At 34.3% G+C, this 27,832-nt stretch overlaps 2 protein-coding genes across 4 annotated transcripts; both read right to left on the bottom strand.

Moving 5' to 3' along the window:
* Positions 1-684: 684 nt before the first annotated feature.
* Positions 685-11,938, bottom strand: LOC120767201. The gene is made up of 4 exons (XM_040093008.1): positions 11,666-11,938; positions 2,481-2,789; positions 2,226-2,415; positions 685-2,136 (listed from the first exon to the last, which is right to left on the bottom strand). The coding sequence occupies exons 1-4, from the start codon at positions 11,701-11,703 to the stop codon at positions 1,762-1,764; spliced, it is 912 nt and encodes a 303-aa protein (XP_039948942.1). The 5' UTR covers positions 11,704-11,938; the 3' UTR covers positions 685-1,761.
* A 4,871-nt stretch (positions 11,939-16,809) lies between these two features.
* LOC120767162 (pyruvate kinase) lies at positions 16,810-27,314 on the bottom strand. Of its 3 annotated transcripts, none has more exons than XM_040092986.1 (5): positions 21,708-21,797; positions 21,316-21,480; positions 17,859-19,254; positions 17,638-17,794; positions 16,810-17,117 (listed from the first exon to the last, which is right to left on the bottom strand). In XM_040092986.1, exons 2-5 carry the CDS (start codon positions 21,355-21,357, stop codon positions 17,105-17,107), a joined length of 1,608 nt encoding a protein of 535 aa, XP_039948920.1. In that variant the 5' UTR covers positions 21,358-21,480; positions 21,708-21,797; the 3' UTR covers positions 16,810-17,104. The 3 variants fall into 3 exon arrangements, with proteins under 3 accessions (XP_039948920.1, XP_039948919.1, XP_039948921.1); XM_040092985.1 differs by having other exon boundaries at positions 21,670-21,764; XM_040092987.1 differs by lacking the exons at positions 21,316-21,480; positions 21,708-21,797 and adding an exon at positions 27,172-27,314.
* Positions 27,315-27,832: the final 518 nt, after the last annotated feature.

Genomic DNA, 27,832 nt, shown 5'->3' with positions numbered 1-27,832 from the left:
GTCACTTCCAGACAGACTTGCCACACAAACGAATACAGCGCAAATATCTGCAAATTTGCATCGAAATTTTGTATTACTGAAATCGTAAATATGTTTTTAATAGTTTTAATTAAAAATTATAAAAATAGGAGTAACTGTTAATTTAGGCTTTTAATTATAACATAATTAAAATAATAACGCATAATGGGCAACACCACATTGTACTTTTATGCGTATTGCGTTATCCCGCTAAATTACAAAGGAACGCTCAAAGATGCTCTGTTAAATGTAGCAAAGCAAATATTTGGCAAATAGTGAATTGTGATTTAAAAATTTGTTAAAAAAGCACATAAATATATTTTTACAATGAAAAAAGGCTTATTGCATGAAATTGTTTAAATGTGAATATGGACAAATGACAGTCAGATCCGGTTCACGACTTCCAGCAATTTTCATAGGTGCAAACACAAACATACGCACCAGAGATTTATCTCTGATAGATATATTAATAATTTTTTAGAGATTACCAATACAAATTGAATGACCACCAGTTGAGGAAACTTCAAGGATACTAATAAGGTTTGTATTGAGAGTGCATATTAAAACGAAATGTATTTGATTGATGTTTATTGGTTATATTTATGTATAGATGCAATGTACATTAAAATGATATACTTCATAAATACTTAAATATCAGTGCGTAGAATTGACATCGTATAGACTTATCTAGTTGTGTAATACCTGCTTTAACCATATGTTTTATAATTAAAAGTACAAAAATATTTTCTTGAGCTTATGAGCTAAATATTCAGATGTACTTTAGTTGTCCAAATAGTCTAATGTTGGTTCATTAAGACAATACCTGGTCAAGCATTAAGTGCAATATATTAGTCAGACATTGTGAAAATTACAGTTATTATGTCATATGGTATGTATGATAAGTAACCTGTTTACTTCGTAGGACTGGTTACCGTTGGTTATGAAATTATGTAGATTGTATGCCAAAAATGACCTTGCCTGTGTAAGGTGTAATGTTTTATATATTCTTATTAAATTTGTTGTGAGTAAAATTTTATTATTTAAGCTCCTATTACTCGTATAACATTTTGCTTTCAAGCATATGTGCAATAAGCAACTTACATATTTATTTATGTAATATAAATTTCTAAATAGTATGCCTAATAGTTTCAATACTTGTAAAGTATATGTGTTTTAAAAACAGAAACAAATTTCGATAGCAAAAAACTTACCATAGTTTAGTTGTTTTTTGGAACTGTGTACATTTATTTGTATTAAGTTGCATACAGCGTCTGCTTAATAAAATAACGAATTTTAAAATTTTATTTTTAACTAGAAGTTTAATATACCATTTACCAAGTAAGAATAAAATAGTAATTACCAGTTCTTTAAGAAGTTCTCCAGTGTAGTTAATTAGTCAGTCTCTTTTGATATTTAGGAAAATAAATCTAAAGTAGAGGCTTCTAAAACTATTTAAGGAGCAAAGAGATTTTCCATTATGTTTGGGAAAGAAATACCGCCACCGAATTCCTTATCTAATACAGTTCAATAAATTCGATATGGAACTTTTTGTGCATTACTTAATTTTTAACTTATTGTTGTTGCTATCTTATTCGTAGTTTATCCGTATAACGCTTCAAATATGCATATGAATGTGTACATATGCCTTTGGGACCAGGGTGTTATATATAGTTGAACCATTATTCCTCAAATATTGCAGTTTGGTTCAAATACAAAATTAAAATAACAAAAATATTATTGTCTTTATAACACTATATTCTTATAATTTATAGCTCTATGTTGGTTTTCCTTTATAACATAGAAACCCTTCGGCTTTCCGTTGCCCGAAAAATACCGATTAAAACTATTTTTCTTAACTGCTGCAGTGGGCGCATAATATGAGGGTGATTTATGCTTCAGAGACTTTTTATAATTCGATTTATACGATTTTTCAATGCTCTCATTTTCCCAGGGCTTTTGAAAATGTGAAAATCTCTTGAAGTTGATAACATATTTTTTGCCGTTGACATCAGTGAGTGGTAGTGGTTGTTTGTTTCCGATAATCTTCTGTAATACTGGTAGGTTCCAGTGGTAGATACGTCCCGGTTTGCCATTAGAGTTAAACGGAAAGGTCGACACCTGAGCAAATCGATTTTTTCTCATAAATACAATACATAATATTTATGCCCAATTATAATTATTACATAAAATTTTAATCTATCACTTACATTCGTTTTTTGTGAGTTGTCAGTTATGCTATTGGCTTCGCCTTTTGGATTTGTGTAATAAACAAAATTCGGTGGCAGTTTTATAATGAACATATGCGAATCATCTGGAGACGAGTGTCGTCTTGATTCCACAGCTAGACGCTTTCTATGGTGGCTGTTGGGGGCTTTCACTTTGGTAAAACCAAGTTTTCTAAAAAAATATTTTTGGTTGTATAAATTATATATACATATATTAATAATATAGTTTTAACTCACTTCAGCATCTTCTTGTTTAATGTATGCGAGTTTTTGGGCAACGTTTTGGAAGTATCCGAGTCATGTGATATAACAGTATCGGCGTTAAAACGTCGCTCCATCGATTGATGTCCATAAAGACGAGCTAATCCATTGTTTTTCGTCTCCTTAGAATTGCTTCTTAATCGCAATTTACTTTTGTCTTTAGTAAACCAATTCTGCAGTACATATCCCGATGGTTGAGTCGGTTTTGTGATTTCATCTCTCTTACTGCTGTTCACATCAGTTTCACATTGTGCGAAATTGTTGAAAAATGCTAGACAGCATAAGCTGAAAAAATACATTTTAAATAATATTTTACTTTATATTTAAGCGTTAACACAATCGAAAATATTATAGAAAATTTTTATCGAAATATAATATAGGATACATTAGCTATTTCCTTTATTGTTAGATTGGATTTCTATAGTCTTCAAAAGTGGTGCATTGGTAGATTTAAAAAAATTTAATTCAGAAATACCTGTTCTTAGCCGATCAAAAATCTATTTTGACCTATGTATATATCGAACGTACAAATTTTTAAAAATATTCTCCAAAAAAATGCAGTTGATTCGGTAAATAACGGGTGATCCAAGTATATCACTTTTTTCAATAGCCTTTTTTGACAGTTCGCGCGTGAGTCGTGTCAAGCTGTCATGTTATTTTTGTTCAGTGTTTGCCATTTCATCGTGGAAAGACTTACGCCTGAACAACGTTTACAAATCGTTCAACTTTATTACGAAAATTCAAGTTCTGTAAAGAATGTGTTTCGCGCGCTCCGCTTAACTTACGGTCAACATAATCGGCTGAGCGTACTATTTGCAACACCATCACCCATACTGAGATCCTGCTTTCATTATTGGATAATATTCTAACGAATAGATCACGTCTGTAGCTGAAGAGTTCCAAGAAGATCCGACGTTTTCGAGCCAAATTTTTTTCATCAATGGGTATGTAAACAAGCAAAATTGCCGCACTTGGGACGAAGAGAAACCTGAAGAGATTCGAGAGCTGCCATTTTATTCAGAAAAGACAACGGTTTAGTGTGGTTTTTGAGCCGGTGGAATCATCGGTCGGTTTCTTAAAAAATGATGCCGATGACAAAGTAATCGTTATTATTATACGTTTGAGAATATTTCGGTGAGCAGATAATTTCACGTTTGGGGCCGGTCGATTGGCCATCAAGATGGTGGGATATCACACGGTTAGACTTTTTCCTGTGAGGATATAGAAAGCCTAAAGTCTATGCGAACAATTCCGTTTTGATTCAGGCCATGGAGCAAAACATCACGCATTTCATTTGTCAGTTACCAGTCGAAATGCTCGAACGAGTAATCGAAAATTGGGCTAAACGGATGGACCATCTGAGACGTAGCCGCAGCCAACAATTGAAAGAGATAATGTTCAAAAAATAATTGTGAAAGAACTTCTTTCGAATGATAACAAATATTCCTCATTAAATTTAAGTTTCCACGTTTTTTCTTTAAAAAAGTAAAAAGCTTCGAACTGGATCACCCTTTAGTTTTGGAGATATGAGCATGAGATTTGTAAGAATTCTTTAACTTAGAGTAATCTGGTTTCAAAACTTTAAAAGTTGTCTTCCGAGTCGTTTTGACTCATCCTTCGATTATTACCCCTCAATTATAATAAGAGTCTTTGGTAGTTTTTGGATTTGAGATAATTTTAAGCACAGAGTTTTGATCCCTGCTAGACCCCTTTTTTGGAGGTCCTCCTGGTGATTGGTTACAGGATCAATGGAATCTAAAATGTTCAAAGAATCGACAAATATTAAAATACGTTAAATTCTGTAAATGTATACAGATTTTAATCAAATAAAACGCATTAAAAACAAAGTCACAAAAAAATGTGTTTTCCGATGCAAGTCTTTTCCTAATTGTACCTTGAATCCTTTAATATCTTCCTATACTTCCATCCTATATAATTTCTATTATAAAACTCTATATAACTATATAATTAATGGTGAAAGTTGTTACTAAAATGTATGGAGAAAGGAATTCACTATACATATTTTCAAATATTTTATATGTAAGGATCTGTTGATTTTTTGTAAGGTCAATATATAGAATTTACTTTTTGATATATTTTTGTTCTTAAGACTTATGCTAATCAACTCTGCCTTTATTTTCATTTTTTTTGTATTCTATATAAAGATGCATTGTTATATAACTATCGGAGATTTAAAGTCATTTTGGACATTGTCCGGTCAGAAAATTTCCAAGCTTTAAGAAATAAGATAAAAGTTGTTCTAATGTGTTTGGTTTAACATTTTAACATTTTCAGAAAAATGTATGGCAGTTCTTTATTAGAACTTGGTGGGTAAGGCTTTCACCAAGAATTTGCGGTTTTAAACTTTTCTTCAAAAAGTTTTTTCTGCTATTCAGCAGAGAAGAAAACGAATAGTCTCATCTAACTGAGCACCGTTACAACTTGGTGTAATAATGCACCAGAGCTTCAAACTACCGACTTATGTAAGACTTTCTGCCTTTCAATTTTTGTTTAAGGAAACTTTTAGGTTTACCCGCACAGTAACTGAGCTGCATCGCTTTTGGCCCATCTCTTGATTTAATTTCCATTTAAATAACAAGTATGAACTGCAATAGTAAATCTACTTAATCGATTTGATGAACTGCAAATGGCATGGTTCCAGTTGGGTGCCTTTGTAAATGCCGCTACTCTTAAAACACACACAGGCAAATATACATATATGTACATACATACAGCCACGAATGCATGCAATTGGCAATATATTTCTATTTAACAAATTATCAACGACCGCTGCTGGCACAGACCCAACATCAAGAATTCGTAGATGCAATAATAATGAAATACCTTTCGACGTGCTCAGCATACATACCTACACACACGCACACAGACACACAGAAATTTACGTGCAGATCTATGTAGGTGCATGGGTAGAAGTCGATGTAGTTCCAGAAATGCAAGCGATAAAAAGTTGGAACTTTAAATGAATTAAGCAATAAGAAGAAAAGGATAGTGGAACAAAAGAAAAACAAGTTCGCTAGCAAAGACACGGAGCAGATATCTACATATATAAAATTTACATAGTTTCTTACATACAAATGCACGTTCTTACATTAGACTAGTCACTAGTGCATAGTTCTGGCAGTTGACTAGTAAACGGTGCTCTGCTGCTGTTAGAACTCGTCGCTGATGAGGACCTATGTTCCATATTTTTGAACCATTTTTACTGAAAAATTTAGTTGGAAATATCACAGTTATTAGCTTTTCTCTGCATTTTTTAAATATCTTTCAGTGGCTCAAAGATACTCGAAGTTTGGGATCACGTCTAATGGGGGACGAGAACATAATGCTGGTCTAAACGCGACTAACTGTTTTCGCTGTCAGAAATGTGGTTTCTACCCTTTAGAGAACATCCATAATAAATATTGAAAAGTGAAAAATTATAAATTCGATATCGGAGATCCTTAATACGCTATAGATGTACTGAATTCGATAACATTAATATTAATTTTCAAGGTCTGTGTCTGTCTTATACCCGCTTTTGATTGTTTAAGGGGTTACATGGGTTTACGAGTTTCAAAAAATCTATTTTTTATTGTCTTATTAAACTTTAAAACGTCTCTTGAATATTTTCCTAAAATTTTAAGTTGATCCGAGTAATAGTTTCGGAGATACAGGCTTGAGAACTTGTGCGCTCGAAGCTAGCTAGGCTAAGTGCGCGTTTTTAAACGCGTTTTTCTCGAAACTGTGTTTTTGACTACTACTCAACCGATCTTCCTGAAATTTTACACAGGTCTTTGAGATACAATTTTTAAAGACTTGTACGAAGGATTTTATTTTCGATTACAACTATTTGAAAAAAAATGTCCCATGTAATCCCTTAAAAATTTGATAGGGTCGAATCGAACAAACAACTGGCATAAATCTAAAGACTAGTGCAATCTAATAGACCTGAAGTGTCAACATATTCACCTCCTCTAATATAATGTTTTTATTCCTTATGTAAATATATAATTTTCCAACAAACAAATGTTTTACAATAAAACAGTGACAAATTGCAGACATCTTCAATACATTTTATCAAGGCTTTGCTTGTTTATTTTTCGGTTTCTTAAAATTCACTCAAAAACCGACTGCCCTAATGTATTTTTGGCCACACGTAGGTATGTTTGTCTGAATGTGGGAAGACTTTTCGCCTCGATGCAAAATTTATAAATACACATACATATGTTTTTTGTGAACTCAAACATATATACATACTTCTTTACCCATGCATAAACGAGTATGTATGTTTGTATGTATAGCAGGCATCGCACCACCACCACTGCAGCAGTGAGTAGTAATAAATTGTGTGTGCTTTAAAAGAATAAACAAAATTTTTGCATTGTTAAGTCAATAACACAGGTATGGGCACACATGGGCGCTGGCATACGCTTTTCATACGCCGCTGTTATGTACGAGTATTTACCTCGAATATGAAAGAGAATATCAACATAATTTTTATTTTTTGACAAGCCACCATATTTTGTAATTTATGTTGCGATTTGGACTTGAACCACAGCTGAGATGTATGAAACGCTGATGAGCAAACAAAAAAGTACAATACAAAGCACATCCATACATACACGTACCTATGTAAATGCATTGGCCGATTTCCGTTGTTAAGGAGTGGAAAAAGTTAGTGACTTAAAAAAGGGTTTCTTTGTGGTACTTTTAAAGATTTGATTCGAAGAGTGACAGAGTTGAAATCATGGAAATCCAGGTGTGAAGTGGTTATATAAATAGGCTCTTACATTTTTTAGTAAATTTCGAAAGTTATTAAAATTCATCAAGAAACAGAAATACGCCTTGAAATAATTAATTTTTAGTCTTTAATAACTTTTGAAGGAACGAACTCTATTCCATTTCCCAAAAAAATAAGTGACAATTTTTTTCAATAGTAGGTACTTGAGACTTTGGCCTCAACAACGGCGCCGTTAGTTCTGCTTTGTCCAGACTGGATCAGAAAGCGAAGCAAATGGGTCTGGTAGCGAACGGGGGTAAGACGAAATTTTTCCTGCCAGCAAGCAAACAGTCGTCACACTCGCGATTTGGTTCCCACGTCACTGTAGACAGTGATAACTTTGAAGTTGTAGATAACTTTGTCTATCTTGGAATTAGTATTAACACCAACAACAATGTCAGCCTCGAAATCCAACGTAGAATAATTTTTGCTAACAGGTGCTACTTCAAACTGAGTAGTAAAGCCTTCTCTCGACGAACAAAGAGTCACTCATCATCCCCGTTCTGCTATATGGTGTAGAGGCATGGACGATGACAACATTTGATGAGTCGGCGTTACGAGTTTTCGAGAGAAAGGTTCTGTTGAAGATTTATGGTTCTTTGCGCATTGACAACGGCAAATACCGCAATCGATGGAACGATGAGCTATACGAGGTATACGACGACATTGGCATAGTTCAGCGAATTAAGAGACAGCGGCATCGCTGGCTAAGTCATGTCGTCCGTAGGGATGAAAACACTCCAGTTCTGACAGTATTCGGCGCAGTACCTGTCGGTGGTAGCAGAGGAAGACCTACACACCGTTGGAAAGACCAAGTGGAGAAGGACCGGGTACAATTGGAATCTCCGATCGGCGCCAAACGATTGGCGAAAAGGAAGAACGACTAGGGCGCTGTTGTAAACTCGTCTATAACCGATAAAGAAGAGAAGAAGGTACTGACATATGATTTATTCTTTTCCATATTACGGAAAAAAAGAAACTAAAAAGTGGAGCACCTTTCTAGTATTATTCAGAACGAGAAGTTTCTTGAGATACCTATAAACCAATTTTTTAGAGTAAAAACTTATTCTTTTGACCCACCCTGATAAATATGTAAGTATTCATATGCGCCAACTGAGTACTTCATCGAATATTAATAAGTGCTTAACAATGGACAAAATGATATAAATAAAGTATAAAATGAATACAAAAGGATAACATCGATGTATCGACATGAATAGATAATTGTTGCTGGCGACTTCCACAACGCGAGCATCCAAAGGACTAAACATGCACACATATGTAGCTACATATGTGCATGTGCATGCATGAGTACTTATATTTTATATGCTTATGTATTAATTTATTCATTTTATATACTTGCTGTGTGGCATTTGCCAAGAAATTTCGGTTCTACATAAGGAGACAAAGGCATTTATGATGAGCTTACACACATGGCTGCATGTGTTTATATATCAAAATTTTCGCAGTTCATAAAAGCAGGAAAGGAGTAGGAGTGGTTGCACGCAAGGAATTTTTGTAGAATAAAAGAGCACCACTTAAATTCAATGATAATATTTCAATTCAGCAAGATTTTAACTTTCCTCTCCTTCATTAGTCAATGGCGTGTGCTTTGATTATTTGTATCACGTGATCCCTTAGCTGGTTGGTTTGTGGTCAAAATGCAACAAGAAGTTTACCTTTGTAATTCAATAACTCAGACAGCTTGAAATATTTCACTTTATGACTAATAGTTTCTAAAGACCGCCTCCAGACAGTAATGCCACTTGCCTTTCTCACCTTCATATGCATGTGTAAGGACGCATATATGTACGTATGATGCATTCTTTTGTGATGAGTTCGTTGCTGTAAACCTGATTTGGAATTAGCGATGCGCTGTAGAGGCGTGTTCTTTTATCGCATTAAGGGATTTCGAGATCAAAGTCAGTTTGTATTAGTAAAACTGGTGTTAAATATGAAAGATAACCTATGTGAGCTTTCTATCTAATGAAACTCCGATATTCTGCATTTAATTATACTATTTGGTTGAGGCTAATGGTATCGCAGTTGCTTTTTGTATTATATTTCGCCCCATAAAAGTCTCAGTGCCAAAGTGTCAAACAGCTTATAAGTATGTAAAGAATAGTACTACCAAACTGTCATAGTTCTTTAGATTTCTCAAAATAATATTAAAAGTTAGAACTCGAAAACTTTTGTATCAAACATAAAATAGAAAGCTCACAATTTTTAATTTTCAGAAACTTATACTAACATTTTTTAAATATTTGTAATTTAATAAGTTTAGGATCCGCTTATTAGCTTTATTAGAGACGCTTTGAATTTGACAGAGCGTTTTGCTTGCCAACTCTGGGAGAATACTCAGTACTGAGTCAAACAGATTTTGAATAAAAATATACTTATGTACATCAAAACAAAATTCTGAAGATTAATCAAAGTAATATCGTTACTTTGAACTCTTAAAGTTTTTTAACAATATGAAATGTCAAACTCCTATATTGAAAAGAGGTATATTTATATTCAGCTTTCCAGGTTTTAATATTCTCTTGCAAGTAAAAACTCCCCAGTAGTGTCGGATGAGGCATAAATGAAACAAGATCTTAGCTGGTTCGGGATCGCAGATTTAGACTTTGAGGAAATGACAAGTGGGTCTCCATTGTTATTCATTGTACTTGTCTGAAGATTATTACATTCTTTTAAAGTACTTCTGATTGATTTCTTTTTCATAAACCAGGCTGCGTCTTCTTAATTTCCAAAGAAGTGACGTTAAAGGTGAGTTTAATGACTGTGGGCAAAGATCAGTAAGACTTTTTAATTTAATATTCGCTCGAAAGCCCATTCGTCGAAATATTTTTATTCTAGGTTGGTATGACTGTCAGTGACATCTTTGCAAATCACATCAAATAATTATTAGTGTTTAGAATACGCTTGTTTTCTGAAGGACAAAAAGTACATTCGGTGATTTTTACGACAAGTGAAATTATTGAACCAAGAAGTTCCATTAAATATTGTGTGCGGAATCAAATTTCTGGTACGGAAACGTAAAAATGTTGGAAAAGGTCTTAGGTGATAATTGCTTATCGCGAGAAAGTGTTTTTGATTGGTACAAATTATTCAAAGAGGGTCGAAAACGCGTTGATGACGAACCACGTCCAGGATGACCATCAACATCAACTGATAATCAACTCATTAATAAAATTAAAAAATTGACACTTGAGAATCGACAATTAACAAAGATATTAGCGGCAACGTTGGAATGTCGAAAGGATCAGTGAAAACCATTTTGAAAGATCATTTGGGTCCTAAGAAAAGTGAAAGCACGACTGGTTCAAAAATTACTTAATATTTTTGAAAAACAACGTCGCGTTAGCGTCTGTGAAACAATGCTTTCCAACCACCAGGATGTCATAAAACACTTGTCGTTAGCTCCAAGACTCATCGATAGGCAAGGTTATGGTGACAGTTTCTTCGATTATCGAGGTGTGGTGCATTCCTTCCAATCCACTAAACTGTCAGTAAGGAATACTATTTGAGTGTTATTCGTCCGGTTGTTGCACCAAGATAATGCACTGTCGCATACTCTTCGTGAGTTTTTCGCCAAATTTACAACCATTATCGTGCCAAAACCACAGTATTCGTCTTCGTGTGACTACTTGCTATTCAGAAAGCTCAAACGAGCGCTCCGTGGAAACCGTTTTGAGTAAATTGAAGCCATTAAACGTGAATTGTTACTCACATTAAAGGCTATTGTGGAAATTGACTGTTTCGATGATTGGCAAAAGCGTTGGTGCAAGTGTATTTGAGTCAATGGGGATTACTTTGAGATGGTGGGATAGATTTTTAAGAATAAATTAAGAATTTGAAAATTATCTATGAGCAAAGTCATACTATTTTTTGCTCAAAGTAGTAAATGGCCAAAAATCTCGCGTTTGCTACATAACGTGAGCATTTCACGCTAATAAATACCAAATGGATGATGTATCTCCTAAAAAGTTCGTTCCTGTTCAAGATGCATTGAGTAATTTGAATTTTGTTGTTAAAACTTCGACTTTTTGACTTAAGCACGATGAGGTATAGAGGTAATATTCACTTATTGTCTAGTATCTTAGCCTCATCCTCTTATAAATAAGGTTTAATTACTTTCCAGGAAATGTGGATATTGTCAAAGTTAGGCATACATTTTAAAAACAACAGTAAAAAGAGTAAAAGCCCTTTATGCAACACCTATGTTAATTCGTATAAACGATAATTTCCTTAAGCTATGGTACTTCCATTTAACAAGTGTTTCAATTCTTATATGTCCTTTGTTGGGCTTTGAAATGAACTTAAGTTACGGTAATTTGAAACCATCACACAAGTCTTTTATGTCTTTTATTATGCCTACCTTGCAACAAATATGTTAACTTGCAACATTTTCATCATCTAAGTTGAACGAACTCTTTTACAAATAACATATGTACATATGTATGTGTGTATTACAGTCTTTATTCTGCACCGCACAAGTCTTGGCACACGCGATGAAGTTATCAGACAGCAAATTTGTCTATTGTGGTCAAATGAATTTATTTGTTATTGCTGCCGCACAAGCGCAACGCACACATGCACGCCGATAAAAATAAATGTGGAATAATATATTTGGCGCTAAGCAATTTTTCCAATAAAAATGTTTTACAATTAATTTTTATAAAAAAATAAATTTCAAAAAATTATTTTTTTCGAACACATTAGATTATTAAAAATTTTTGATTAACATTTATTAATTATATTGTGTATTAATTATAATAATTAAGAGTCACAACCCGTCGCACTAATTGTTATAATTTATATTTTCGTTATTTAATTGTTTTTCTGCCTGCAGACAGCTTTAGCATGTTCTTAAGTCAACAGTACCGAGTTCATATTTGAATGGCAGGGCAGTCAATTGTTTTCCAAAGTACCGCACAAAACGCACGCGAAGAGTCGCCTCGGAGCGGTCAAATGGCAACGGAATGAACGTGATCGACTACAGCGGCAGCAGCTTGAAGCTTCTTGTAATAAAAGAACGCCAATGAATTTATTTAAATGCAACTACTCGGCAAATATGGCTGTGCGTGTGTGTGTGTAAGTATTGTTCTGCTATATCAGACACTATGTGAAGCACTAGTGCCGCTGCCAAAAAATACACTGTGGACCGGCTAGAAGTGTGCTGACTGCGCAAACGCCACAAAAAACCACTCGCACACGATAAAATCTCGGCAAAGACTGAATTGATGGCGGCGAGTCGTCACTGGATTTTAGCAGTCACCCATTGCAACATTTATACTCTGCTCCGTCATTCTTGGCCATCTTGTTATCATGCGGCTTAAAGGTTGAGGAATACTATGTGTAAGGAATAGTGGATAATAAAAAAGAATAAGTTCGCAATTGATGTGCTGCACGAGTGTTTCGGTGCGGCGCATTGTTGTGCGGTGTATGGTGTGAGGTGTCGTGTTGTGGTGTGCGCTGTGGTTTGGTGTAGCGCACTCAAGCTTAAACCTTTAGAAAACGTCTTAAAATACATATTGACTGGTATGTGCAGCAAGTATTTATACAACCTCTAGGAAAAGCTGTGTAGTAGCCGAGACAAAATAACTAACACTACCAATAAATTATATGGTGTCCAATAGTCGGTAGGAAATTCAACCGACAATGACGTAATTTTTATGCCTTAAACCGAGTAGACTACGTATGCCATTAAATTTGTAACACCCGGAAGAAAACAACGTCTTCTACTTCCTTATTGGCGGAGACACCGCTTACGCGGTTAGTGCCTAGTTTACGACAACGCGCCAGTCGTTCTTCCTTTTTGCTGTTTGATACCAATTGAAGAATCCAAGTGTAGCCAGGTCCTTCTCCACCTGGTCTTTCTAACGGAATGGAGGTCTTCCTCTTCCTCTGCTTTCACCGGCGGGTACTGCGTCAAATACTTTCAGAGCTGAAGTGTTTTCATCCATTCGGACGGCATGACTTAGCCAGCGTAGCCGCTATCTCTTAATTCGCCGTTGCCAATGCGCAAAGGATCATACATTTGCCGCAAAACCTTTCTCTCGAAAACTCGAACGCCGACTTATCAGATGTTGTCATCGTTCATGCCTCTACACCATATGGAAGGACGAGGATGATGAGTGACTTGTAGATTTTGGTCATGTGTACGTCGAAAGAGGACTTTATTTCTCAATAGTCCACTGGTTACAAGATCGACGAAATTATCTACGACTTCGAAAAAATGACTGTCAACAGTGACGTGAAAGCCAAGTCGCGATTGCAACGACTGTTTCTTTGATTAGGGAGATATTTCGTCTTGCTCTTGTTCGCAACCAGACCCATTTGGTTTGCTTGAACAACAACGTAGAAAGTATAAAATGCATATATAAATGGTCAGCGCGACTAGCTGATCCGATTTAGCCATGTCTATCTGTCTGAAGGCCTGTAGATGCGTGAACTAGCTCTCTTGGAGATATTGATCTGAAATTTTGCACACTTTCCTTTCTTCTCAATCCTAATTTGTCGTAACCGCCGATATCAGGTCACTGTAGGATATAGCTGTCATACAAATTGCTGATCAAGTTCTTATATAAATAACTTTATTACAACGCTACAATCTCCAAAAAATTTGTATAGATTAGACCTTTATAGCACGAAACTGCTAAACTGATCGATCAAACTCAAAATTAACATCTTTTTATACTTTTCTATGCTGAAAAAATTAAACTGGGAAAGACATTATTCCTTCGGTGCAGTCGACATTAATTACAAAAATACCTGAAATCGCGGCAACCGAGATAAAAAATTTGGGGTATTCGAGTTTTTGGCAAAAATGCAAAGATTTTGAGATTTATATTACAAAACAGCTAAGTTCGCGGGGAACCCAGCACTGACAATGCGCATCGGGAGTGTGTCGTCTTGGACGCACATCTATATTCTTTACTATGTTTATGGAAGTTAGAGGAGAATACCAGTAATTTTTTGTAAGAGTGTTGGTACGAATGCGGCAGTGTGCAAAGATTTGTTTTAATATCTTTGTTGTTACTAAATTTGTTTAATTTTTTATATTGTATTATCGGTATTCTTGTTGGTTGGAAGTTGGATCTAAGTACGCATTGATAAAGTGCAATCGGTTCACTACGGTTCACTGCAATTCTTCTGAGAGTATGAACGAGTTAACCTTGTCGTATTCAGTAGATGGATTCCACTATAATTGAGGGCGCATTTCCTCGAATTTCGCAAATAAACTACTTCGGCTTAGAATTTTGGTTTTGCGGCATTTATGTTTCTTGTGATGGTGAAATAAATTTATCCAAAAATCGAGTTGAGAGTCAAAGTTATTCATGAATAGACCCGCTTATACTACATTTCTTGTATTATCACCCTCGAGATAGGCTCCTGGGCAACCGCTTAATCCAATTTTCCATTTTATAAGCCCCAGCTTGCCTTCAGTGCATTCATCGAACTTAGTATTTTTCGGTATTGGTCTATTGATACGAATGTTGCATCGACTGGCTTCATACCCAAAACACTAAGCAAAATATGTTGAGTCGATCCATAAGTGTTGAGATTTCCAGCTGTCTCTCTTATGACAACATGGTGATTTTCAAGCACTGTTTCTTTAATTTTTTTGATGTTATCGACATTAAGATAGGTGCATGGACGACTTAGATAAGGCAAGTTTTCGATTATTTCGAGACCTTCTCTGAATGCTTTGTGCCACTCAAATACTGGCATTCGTGATAAAATAAACTCTTCAAAATACTTCTGGAGATCAAACTTTACACATATACATATAAAAAAACGTTGCATCAATTTAAGAAAAAAGATTATAACAGTTCGGTTTGCGCATGCGGTTTACGCGAACCAGTCCGGGTCATTTTTGATATGATTTTAGATAACGGTAGCTCCTTTTCCATTCTGTTGGTATCGGCCTTAAACCTCACAGGATAGCCTAAAAGAGTTAAGAGTAGATTGATATTCTCAATTTTTTTTTAATTTGAATTTTCTTCCTACATCTCAAATAAATACTTGGGGTATTCACAACGTGTCATAAAGCATCGTAAAATCATACATTTTTATACTAGTTTAAACTAGTTTAGCTGGATTGCATACTAAAATAAGTTTACGCAAATACAACTCTGTACGCTATGTTTTCGAATCTTTATAACTTATAACTTTATGCGACTATGTGAAACCCCTAACTACTTTAGGAATAGTTGGAGCAGATCGGCTGGTTGAATATTGCTATTATCTATATTTTAGTAGAATTTTTTATACCCTACAACAAATATTAATAATTAGCGCAGCTCAGCTTGACTCGGTAACCTTAGAATTAGCGATAATTGAAAAAAGTGACCACCGTTTAAGCATTGAAATTTAAAAGAAGATATGTTTTTTCAAACTCTCTTGTAAAGGTGTTTAAAGTAATCTTTATTATCACTCTTAAGGATACATTTTGACATTTTTTATATATTTTTTTTTACATTATTTCTTTCAAATGTTCGCCACTGATACGTTTTAGATTGTCTATCCGTTGAGTCCAATTTTCGATGACTGGCATTTCGCGTGGTAGCTGGCGAATCACGGTGTGATACTCCTATCACACGATCTTGGTGGCCAATCGGCCGCCCCAAAACGTGAAATTATCTGTCGCCGAGCTCACGATCTTCAATTTGAGGCATCAAATGGTGGGAGCGATGTGGCTTGGGAAGATATTTTGTCCGCTTTCAATTTAAGATCTCGACGTAAAATGAGCCAAGTCGTTCCATACGCTAGTTCGAGTTGCTGCGAGCGGCGCCGAATCAACTCTCCGCGGTCTTCGTGTACACTCTCGGCTACGGTTGCCATATTTTCACTGAGTTCTGGACGTGGTCTATTCAGTCGAATATTATCCTAAAATTAATGCTGGGTCTAAACATAGGTGATGGTACGCTCAGTCTCAGTATGTACAGAGAAAAATGAAAGCTTGCCGAGTATTGCAATTTTAACTTATTCAATTTTATTAATATTTACAATAATAAATAAATAAGCAAATATGTACCAATTTACGCGATTTCTTTTTGCAAATTTTTCCGCTAGAGACATTATTCTATAGGTGTTAAACTTTCATCAGTGTAAATCGAAATTTCGAAAACGGAAGCGAGCGAACCATTGTTGTGAATTTAATTTGTTTGTTAGTTAAATGAAGCTATGTATATACTATATGGTATGACACAATGTCATTGGTAGCACTGGATATATACGACTGCATCGGCATTTATTGACAAAATATGAAAAGACATTTTTGACTAACCAATATTAGAGAGTGGTATCTACTGAGCGAAGGAGAAGAGTAATCTATCATGCATTGTTCCAATTAAAATATTTTCCCAGTCACTTTTGTTTTTATTAACATGCTCGTAAATAGTGTTAGATCTAGGATGATAACTTTAGTTTCGGTGCAATTTCAAGAAAGAGAAAAGAAAAGTGCGCTCACTCAATTTACATACATTTCGTACAATTTTACAGATAAATACAATAAAATTAAAGTGTTTATGTTTTATTAAAATTTGTAATTCATAACATTTAATATTCCGCTTCACTAGTGCAGGGGATAAATTAATACCAACATTCAATTACAGTAGCCTTTAAATAAATTATTTTGTAGTCCACCTTTTGGAAGGTAGATTTGTATTTAATACGTGTATTTGAGTTTCACTGCAACAAGATGAAGTTGTGCGCTTGCCCCTGAGCGCTACTTAAGGTATTTTTTTCTATATATGTTTGTATGCATCTAGGTATAACTGAGTCCGAGGTAGCATTACAACGGCGATGGTCTTTATTCAATGTAACTGTGGAAAGAAATCGAAAAAATGACACGTTAAATTTATTAACTTCAAATAATAACTAAGAGAAGATAGAGTTACCAATTATGCAAAAATAAATAAATTTGTGGTAATGTGTTAAAGTAGCTTAAGTTGAGTTATGACTTTATTAAAGTTATAAAAAAAATCAAGGCATGTTCATTAGCGCTACTTTTCGAAAAATTTAAAATTTTAATTTTCATATTTTTATTTATTTAAGCTTTAACACAACGTCGACCTTCGCTGCTTTAACATATTTCCACACATATTTTACCAAATAAATAATTATGAGGCACTTAAAATGGCATGCATTATTTTTGGCCGTTGGTAACTCTGGTTTTTTAGTTATAAATTGCATTAACGTTATCCAAATCCTCCAATTTCCACGCAACTCAACATATCAACTTGCACTCTACTCTGTCATTCGCTACACATTACTTCCGTTATCATATCATTCACTGTTTATTCACTGCATTCACACTCTTGATTATCGTCTACGTTTACGCACACAATACGCATGGTGTTTGTGAATCCAGAGCCCTGTTTCCAGCCAGTAACAATAACCACTGCATCACCAGTTTTGAGGAAACCGTTCTTCTTGCCGACCTGCACGCCGAATTGCACACGAGCATCGACATCCTTCAACCAGTCAGGTTGAGCTGGTTCTATTAAAAAATAAAACAAAATTTAAAAACTGAAATATAGCAATGTGGCAGCTCTAGTACTTACCATTGTAGACGAGAGGTATGATGCCGCGGTATAAATGCGCCTGTCTAGCGGTTTGTGGGAAGCGTGTGACCGCTAGGATTGGGCAACGTGGACGATACTTGCTAATCAAATGAGCCGACTTTCCTGAAGTCGTGATGACCACAATAGCGGCGGCCAGCGATTTTGAAGCAGCCTCAACAGCAGCAATGGCCACTGCATGGGGCGAGTCCAGAGTGGAGGTGTGTGCGGCGCGCACTAAATCGGCAAACAAATTTCTGTGCCACAAAGCTGCCTCAGCCTCTTTGCAGGTCTTTGCCATTGTCAGCACACATTCGAGTGGGTATTCACCCTTGGCGGTCTCGCCGGACAACATCACACAGTCAGCACCATCGAGAATGGCATTAGCCACATCGGAGATTTCGGCACGTGTTGGGCGTGGTTTCTTCACCATGGATTCCAACATTTGTGTAGCGCAAATGACTGGCTTGCCGGCTTTGTTGCAGCGGGCGATCATCGCCTTCTGTGCCAAGAATACCTTCTCTGGTGGAATTTCAATACCCAAATCACCACGTGCCACCATAATACCGTCGGATGCTTCAATAATCTCATCGAGATTATGCATGCCTTGTTGGTTTTCAATCTTCGAAATGATCTTGATGTTCTTGCCTTCCTCACCCAAAACACCACGGATTTCAGTAAGCGCCGCGGCATTACGGATGAATGAAGCGAAAACCATATCGACCTTTTGTTCGACACCGAATTTCAAATCAGATTTGTCCTTCTCGGACACAGCTGGCAAATCGACGGGTACACCGGGCAAATTGACACCTTTGCGTGAGCCCAAAGCGCCACCATTCTCAATTTGGCATACCAAAGCGTTGCTTTGTACTTCTTTAACAATTAACGAGATGAGACCATCATCGACGAAGACGCGATTGCCTGGTTGCACCACCTTCACGATGTTGGCATAATCAACGTAGATTGTGTCTTTGTTGCCTTTCTCGAGGAAAGCTGGGTCGGTTGACAATTTGATGGTTTCATTCCTCTTCAATTCAACCTCACCAGTGCCACTGCCCTCAATGAGGCCAGTACGGATCTCAGGTCCCTTGGTATCCAATGCAATGGCAATTGGATATTCATAACCAATCTTCGCTGAGTAGTTCTTAGCTGCAGCGCGTACATTGGCCACAGTTTCGGCATGGTATTCGTGTGAGCCGTGAGAGAAGTTCATGCGCGCAATATTCATGCCGGTTTCCATCATTTTCTCCAACATTTCAACGCTACGCGAGGCAGGTCCAATGGTGCAGACGATGCCCGAGAGGCGTACATGTGGCACCGCTGAGTCGAACTGCAAGCGGCACATATGATCCAAGTGAGTCTCAGCTTCGGCAGCCATGTTTTGGGGAACTTCGTTCGTCTGTGTGCGAAAAAGTTAAGGAGAGTTGTAGAACAAATTTGGAAAAATACTAAAAATACTAAATATAGTACTAAATATTTCTATTAGTTCAGTGGCGCAATTGGAATTGATTACACCTTAACACCATTGCACTTGTGTTCTAAAGTTTTTATATTTGCCTATACTCGAGTTGTTTGTTATGGTATGTTGTAAGTCTAAAAAAAAAAAATAATGTGTGCATGTTGTCAAGATCGTGATTAATTTTATTTATAATTGTCATACTCGAGATTTTTTTTATTAGAACTCTCATGCTTCCGCGGCCATCACTCATCGATTAATTCTGTTGAAACATCATAGGTAAAATGTATAACTACTTAATTTCAGTTTAATTCGAGGAATTTACTTTAATGAAGCTTATTGGGTACATATTGAAGCAAAATGCAATGAAAGCCATGAGATCATTAAACATGTTTTGAACCAATTAGATGTGCCTGAACCCCAATGTATGGGTTATTAAACGCCGATTTGTTTTTCACTCCACTCTGAATTCAGTCAAATACATATTAACCACAATTCTTTCTTCGGCATCTGATACCAAATAAGAATAAAAGTTACATATCGTCACCTAAAATGCATAACGTAACATCAAAAAAATTAAAATTGAGTTTCCCTAACGATTCTCTGCTTCACACTGCATATATGTAGCATAGAATTTTCAGCTTCAGCTGTCAGTTATAACCATTTTATAACCAAAACTCAAATTTTGTTTCAATATGAGTGATTTTTATTATATCGTTTTTCCTTCGCCTTTAAAAAGTGATGTTACGTTATTTGAGAGTGTAATTTTTGGCTTTCATGAGAAATAGAGCAGGGAGAAGGGTGTATGTTTATGTACTATTTCTGCATTCAATTACTTAGGACTAGTTCAATAATAGTTCAGCGGTATATTGAACTAGCGAAACTTTCGCTTTTCATTGATTTTGCAATATACTAGTATTTGCATCTATACAGTTATATAAATGTCTACAAATGTTTGTACAAAACTACTACTCTCTTTGTTCTCGTTGAAAGCTGGCTTAAACGAAATGTGTATGACTGCGCAAGCTCTTAAACATTTTTGTGGGGTGAGTGTTCTATGCAAAGAATTCACTATACGTTGATATATCTTATATGCATACATATGTAGTATATGCAATAGATCAAGTATAGATTATTAGCGAATTCGCAAGTGCTAGGCTTTAGCGGATGGAAAACAAAATGTTCTTTTAAATTTCACGAATTTCATAATGGAACTGCCCTGAAATTTGGTAGCATCTTTCAATTTGGGAAGGTCGAAACAACCAGCAAGTCCAGAAAACTTAATTGTCTTATGACACAAAACTATAAGCTATTTATTTTCGCCTAAAGCTTCTAATTCAGCTTAGCTAATGAAAATATAATAAAACTTTTATGACGGATTTTGCTCATGTGCCTTTACGGGGATACATATGTACATGATAACATATATATGTACGTACATATGGATATGCATTGTTATATGTTCCAGCCGGCTTTAGCGCAATTCTTATACAAATTTACATATATGTATACATACATTTATATACATACATATACATATATGTATTTGTATCATATAATGCACCCAGTTGTTTAGTTTTTAAATATTATCTGATTTCCGAGCCAACATCTGGCGCATTTATAGTTTGCAATTTTTTTGCTTATGCACTTCACTGAAACGTAACCCACTTACATACATACATACATGCAATTATACGTATTTACATATATGTACATATGTATATGCATTTTACGATTATTTGCCTCATAAATACTAGCAATCCGGTGATAATTCTCAAACTCACGAAATTGCATGACCTTAAGTCAAGGTCAATAGAAATGCAATTCTCGGCACTTCGTTGTAGTGTACAACGAAACTTACGCCTCGCCAACGCCGCCAACACTCATATTACGAACTGTGATTGTGTAATCGTGTAAATTTTGCGATTTTTCCTTTTTTACGATTTATTTTTGCATTTGTTGCACTGCAATTTATTATAATTATTTTTTTTGAGAGCAAAATACCTTTAGCTTTGGTGCAACATCGTAAATTGTTGTATGAACCATTTTGGATGTTATACGTTGATTTAATAAAATACAGTTATGAAGTTTTTTGCGATTACGCTTAGCCGGAAATGGAGCAGTTGTCACAGTGAGTCTGCAGTTGCGGTAAAACTGATTATTTCCGTCCTTTAGTAGATGCGCAGCAAAAGTATAAAAAAAGCATTTATTAAGTTTAGCTATAAACGTAATCTTGCTTTATTTTTCGCCTTTGTAAATATTTTTGAAAAAATTCTTTTAAAACTTGTGTAGAAAAGAAAAAGAATTAGAAATTTTTTACGTTTTGACAACTAAAAGAATTAAATTATAATGACTGACAAATGTGTATAATTCAAGTTTTTTTAAATCACAGCTACCGTAGAACACCGAAAACGTTTTACAAGTGCACTGTTTAACTCGCTTCGCTCTACTACGATATGGCCATGATTACAAGAGCGTGATGAGCAATGAAAAGTCGCTTGAGACAGTTTAGCATTGGGGTTGGGGGTAATGAATCGTTGGGAAAGTGGCTTTCGGGCGCCGTGCAAAACCACCACAATTTACAACAATGTTTAGTCATATACCCATTGCATTGGTAATATCGAATATGTTGTACGTTACGTTAGCTTATTGTCGGCGCTAAGCAATTCGGTCAAAAGAGAGTGCAGGAGAGCGAGAGCGCCTGCGGCTGCGGATGCTTTTGCGCAGAGCAGAACTTTTTGTACCCTTAGTGAGTTCAAGTGGAGAGGAAATAAAAGTTGCTTCTACAAAGGAAAAAGATATGCACACAATTACATATTTACATACAAACAATTGTACGTGTAGATATGCTTGTGTATCTGCAACTGCTACTGCATGACATTTAGAATTTTCTGAAAAGTTTTGGGGTTGTTGAAACGTGTTTTGAGCAGTTCGCCTTTAAGAGAAAATTGTAGAGCTTTTTTGTAGGTAGTATGTATGTATGTATGTCGGTATGTGTTGTTGCTAGGACAGCTTTTTATGTGCATGGCTAAATGTTTAAACATACAAAGACATACGATGTATGTACATTTGTAGCTAATTTGTGTGTGTTTTAGCTATTATTCATTTATATCGAGTGATCACAATGCCTACAATAAAAGCCGGCTGATAAATATATAACTATAATACATATGTACATATGTAGGTGTGCTTGTGCACTTGCCAATATTATATTTTATATTTATTTATCGCTGAGTGGTATTAATGTAAATAACCTACCTAGATATGATCGGTTAATAAATTTCCTGGTGCCGAAGCTATAGTATATTACTACAGGGTGGCCAGATATGTTAAGATGGTAACGTCCGCTTGTGTATCTCAAAAACTATTTTTTTTAGAAATATGTATCAATATTGAATGTACATACTATGCATCCTTATTCTAATGTCCTCACAAAAATCTCAACTCTGACTATTGTGAGTTTTTTGAATTTTGTGAGGTTTACCATATTCTGGCGTAAATTCGAAAACCCAAATGCTCACAATTCTGTGATGTCTGAAACATTTGGTCAAAAATCAAAATTTTAACTCTATCATCTATTCATCTTTGTTATAACAACACATATTGTACATTAAATTCTGTTAATGTACATACATATACATATTTATTAAAAAGAAAAACAAGCAGAATACCTCAAGGAAATTAAATTATAATACAAATTATTTTATTTCGAAGAATTAAAATATTTTTGACATAAAAGACATCCATAATAGTCAATTAGTAAATTTTCATTATTATTGACAATCCAGTAATTGACTTTTTGTAATCATTTCTTTTGAGTCGTAAAGAATTATTTCAATAACAATTTTTAACAAGAAAAAACGTTAACTTCGGCTGCATCAAAGCTAATATACGATCTGAACAATTTCTTCGGAGATTACATTGTTGTCTTAAAAAATAATCTATACCAAATTTCGTGAATCTTGTCAATTGTGAAAGTTTTTCATACAAGAACTTGATTCCGATATCTTAAAAACTGAGGGACTAGTTCGTATATATACAGACGGACGGACGAACGGACAGACGGACATGGCTAAATCGACTCAGCTCAACATACTGATCTTTTATATATGTATATATATACTTTATACGATCTCCGACGCTTCCTTCTGGGTGTTACAAACTTCGTGACCCTGTGCAGGGTATAATAAAAAGAAGAATTAAATTATCTTTATAGAGATCGGTAATGAGAACTTCTTTTTTCATCATGTTCTGTGTACTGATTTCCATGTAAATGAAGTTTATGCGGACGTCCAGGCCGAGTTATCTGTTATTTTTCGATATCGTTCCGTACAGAATGAGCTCCAAAATGAGAATAAGTAAAATTAACAGCGACACCGGATCCCTCACATCAAAACTAGCTTTGTCCTCAACTAATAATCATTATAACAACTGTGAACATCTGCTTCTTGGAATTTTCAACAATACAAAGTCTACAATGTAAGGGAATTTAAAAGTTATATTATTATACGAGAAATACTTGAAATCACATCCCAAAATTTTGTGATATATCCTTAAAGGATACTAACATTTTATGAAAAAACAAAAAATGATTTTTTCAAAATTTTTTAAATTTTATCCGTTCTTAAGGGACACAATAAAATTTGAAAAGAATATTTAAACTTTTTTTTTAATTAGGCTTTTAAGGTATAGCCATTCAATTCTAATAGCTCAATCAGTTTATCCCCAAATATCTCTAAAAAAATTTTTTGAATTTGCTGTAGTTTACTTATTCCACTCACTTTCAAATTTTTCTGTCCATACAATGACCAAACAGTTTTTTGTCCAAATAATTAAAAATCGGATTTTCGCAGGCAAAAACGAACATTATATGTAAAATTCAACTTGTTTTCAACGCCGCCATTTAGCATTGTGATCACTCGATTTTTTTCCCGTAGGTCATTGTACGATAATATCTATTAGTCAATTGCAAATCCGCCAATTTGCACCAAGTTTCAAGTTAATTTAATTTTTTAACATACATCAATACCAGATCTCAAATAATTTAATTTGTTTCAATTCATATTCGTTAATAACTCTCCAATTTAAATCAATTTCATATCATCTTCCATTGACTTTCACTTAATTTAAAACGATTTGTTATGACATTATATTATTTTGTCGCACCCAATTGTGATTTACTGTATTTCTTATGTACCTAAATACACTTAATTTTGTTTATTAACTTTCAATTTGAGTTATTTTATTTACACTAGTTTATTATATTTGATGTATGTAATCTAAAACGTAGACATTTTGTTTCATTTATAATTTTGATTTTTTTAAATTATTTCATCTTATAAATAATAATATTTTATTTTATAAATATAATATAATATAATATATTTCACTTAATGTTATTAAATTGCATTCGTTTTAATAGCTCATTTTAGTGATATAATTCTCCCACATGTCTGAGAGAAAATGAAAGTTTAACAGCAACAACACTGACCTTAGTGATTCTAAATTAAATTCAGCATGCATTCAATTATATTATCTTGAGTTATTAAACCGAAATAAAGTGCTGATCTATGCCACGATTGAAAGCAAAAAAATGAAACAAGCTGACATGTTTGTTTACTGGAAATTTTTTTTATGTCAAAATCAGCTGTTCTCCGTATGTCAATGCCTCATTAATTCATAAATTAGAGTAATTAACTGATAACAAAATTGAACGCCTGATTGTCATAATCAGTTGGAAAATATATTAACGTAGCACATTTTTATGTAACACATACAAATTTACTCATGTACATACATACGTAAGAGTATATAATATTATTCACTGTATAGTCTTAAAACGACCTTGGTTTTTTGCTTCTTGAGAGGGTTGACATCAATTGTGTTCCGAATATATACATACGCATATGTGTACCGTGTATGTACGTAACCACGTCACTTCGAATTAGGTACATTTTCTGCTTTGATGGAAAGTTTAGACACGAGAACAGCGCATGGTCATATGGAAGCAAGAGAAATGTGAATGTAGCTTTTAGAAAAAGTTTCCGTATGACTTATCTCTTTGGTAGAAAAAGAGCATGGCATGGCAGTGCTGCCAGATTTTTTAAATAACCATTGTGTAAGTTTATTTGTAAACTTATGGGGGATTTTGGACTTTTTTGTTTAATACAAGGTATTTCTATTTTTAAGTTCTTTGGAAAGTGAAAGATTATTATTTTTGCGTATTTTTCATATGACAAATTCAAAATTTGTTAATTTAGTATAACCAATTAAAAATATTTGTAGAAACATAATTTTTTTTTTCTGAAGTCAATTTAAATAAAAAAAATTGCAATATTTGCCATAATAATTATTTTCCACTCAAAAATAAGGAAGCGCAATTATTAAAGTAATAACAACTGCTTGTTATAGATTTTTATATTTTTATGTTAGGCAACTCTGTTATAAAAAATCATAATTTTATGCAAAAAAAATAAATATATACATATGTATGTGCATAAATATGCTACATTAAGACAATTGAAGTATGTTGCCGCAGTTGCAAGGATTAAAGGTATATACATATGTATGTATGTATGTATGTACATATTGTTTTAGGTTGCATATACAACTATACATATGTATATAAATATACGCAAATAAAGACATCAGTATAAAAAATCGTGTTCTTGAACTTGAACTGAAGTATAGGAAGCAATGCCAAAAACGTTTATTATTATGAGGTTATGTGCGTCTGTGTTCAAAATGGTAATACACGAAGTACCTAAGCGCGAAAGTATGTAAATTTAAAAACTATTATTTTTTTTATTTTTAATTATAAATTTGGAATTAACATTTTTTTAAACTGGCATTAGGGAATAAGCTTTTTTTATTTCTTAACACAGTATTTGGAACTAAAATTTATTTTTATATTTTCAATACGGTTAGATATTTGAAAATTAAATTAAGATTTTCGGGATTATAAAAAAATTAAATGTTCATTCAATTATTAAATTAAATGATAATTCAAATATTTTTTATACATTATTTGCAACCCTGTAATTAAGGAATAATAGTGATTTATACCACAATATTGTTTCATAAAATGTAGTATTTAATCGCAATCAATTCAAGTAATATTATTTTTTTTGTATAAAAAAGTTTCATTGGCAACACTTGCATTCTTTATATTTTGTGTTAATAATTATTCATAAGATATAGATTTTAAAACAAATTTCACACTTCGAATAATCTCTCCTAGCTGTGAGTCAATATTTTAATACGAAATGCTGAAATATGTATAATAAATACGTAAGTACATATGTATGTATATATTCAGCAGCTGCTGGAAACTCATTGCGCATTTGTTGCACACCCCTGCACTGAGGCATCGCACACAGCTGAGTTGTGCCCGCTTCCAAGCGCAATGTCTTTGACTTTTATTTAACCTTTGCGCATAGGTAGGCATATGCGTTGACAGCTGTGGACGTTCAATTGTATGTACGTTACGTTGTCACGTGTGCGTCATGTTTCTCTAATTTTTTACGGAACTGTGCTTATTCTTATATACAAAAATACTTATGTATTATATGTATATAATATGAATCACATAAAATTCAATTAAACACCAATAGTTTTTGCATAGCAATTATGCCGAAAAAGTTAGTCAAGTACCGGCAAAATCATGAAATTACAAGTCAAAGTCACACACACCAAGACACTTTCCAGTCAACACTCTACAATTTGTTTCACTTTACTAAAAAACACTTAATACTGACAAACTTAAAGTTTTTACCAATTTGTCCAATTGGAATTGCGTAAGCATATAGAATGAAAAGTTTTTTGCTATTGGTCTAAGTGGGACATCTAACCTAAATTTACCTTAATTAAGTTATAAATGCAATTTGACAAAATGGTGTACGCTTGAGACCGGCTAATTCGTATTCAAAACCGGGAATGTGATTGCGAACTTTGTTGCTGCGATACTGAATCAACCACTTTGATCAAAAGCTGCTTGAGCACTGATTGGAAATAAAGCAGCGTAGCATACTTCCAAAGCCAGCGGCGCATGGAAACTTTACCAGTCTTCTATAGGAAAAAGCTACAAAAATTACTAAAAAGAATTTCTCACACACACACACACACACACACATACATATCCATGTACTTGAAGCGAGATGGCATGGCGGCATATATTTTTTGAGAGATTTGGGAGTATTTCCAACGAAGTATGTATGGACTGAGTAAATACTATGTACATACATTCGAGAGTCTATCGACAGATATGCGTGCTATTGACGAATCAACTTTATTGATTGCTTTATTACTATTTGATTAAACCATTTAACACGAAATTAGTAAGTTTTCGGAAAGTAAAATTATCTAAAAAGTAAATAAAACCGCTACATTTTTAACTTCAAATCAATGTGCAAATATTGTTCAGAGATAAATAATAGCACTGATTAGGCAGCAGAGAATTATAGTCTAGAAACGTTCTGTTATTGTAAGCAGCAATGTCCGGAGATTGCAGTATTAGTTAGGA

Source organism: Bactrocera tryoni, chromosome 1, assembly GCF_016617805.1.
Source record: "Bactrocera tryoni isolate S06 chromosome 1, CSIRO_BtryS06_freeze2, whole genome shotgun sequence".
Taxonomy (NCBI): domain Eukaryota; kingdom Metazoa; phylum Arthropoda; class Insecta; order Diptera; family Tephritidae; genus Bactrocera; species Bactrocera tryoni.
The sequence above is the reverse complement of the archived record's forward strand: the minus strand, read 5'-3'. Positions and strand labels throughout refer to the sequence as shown.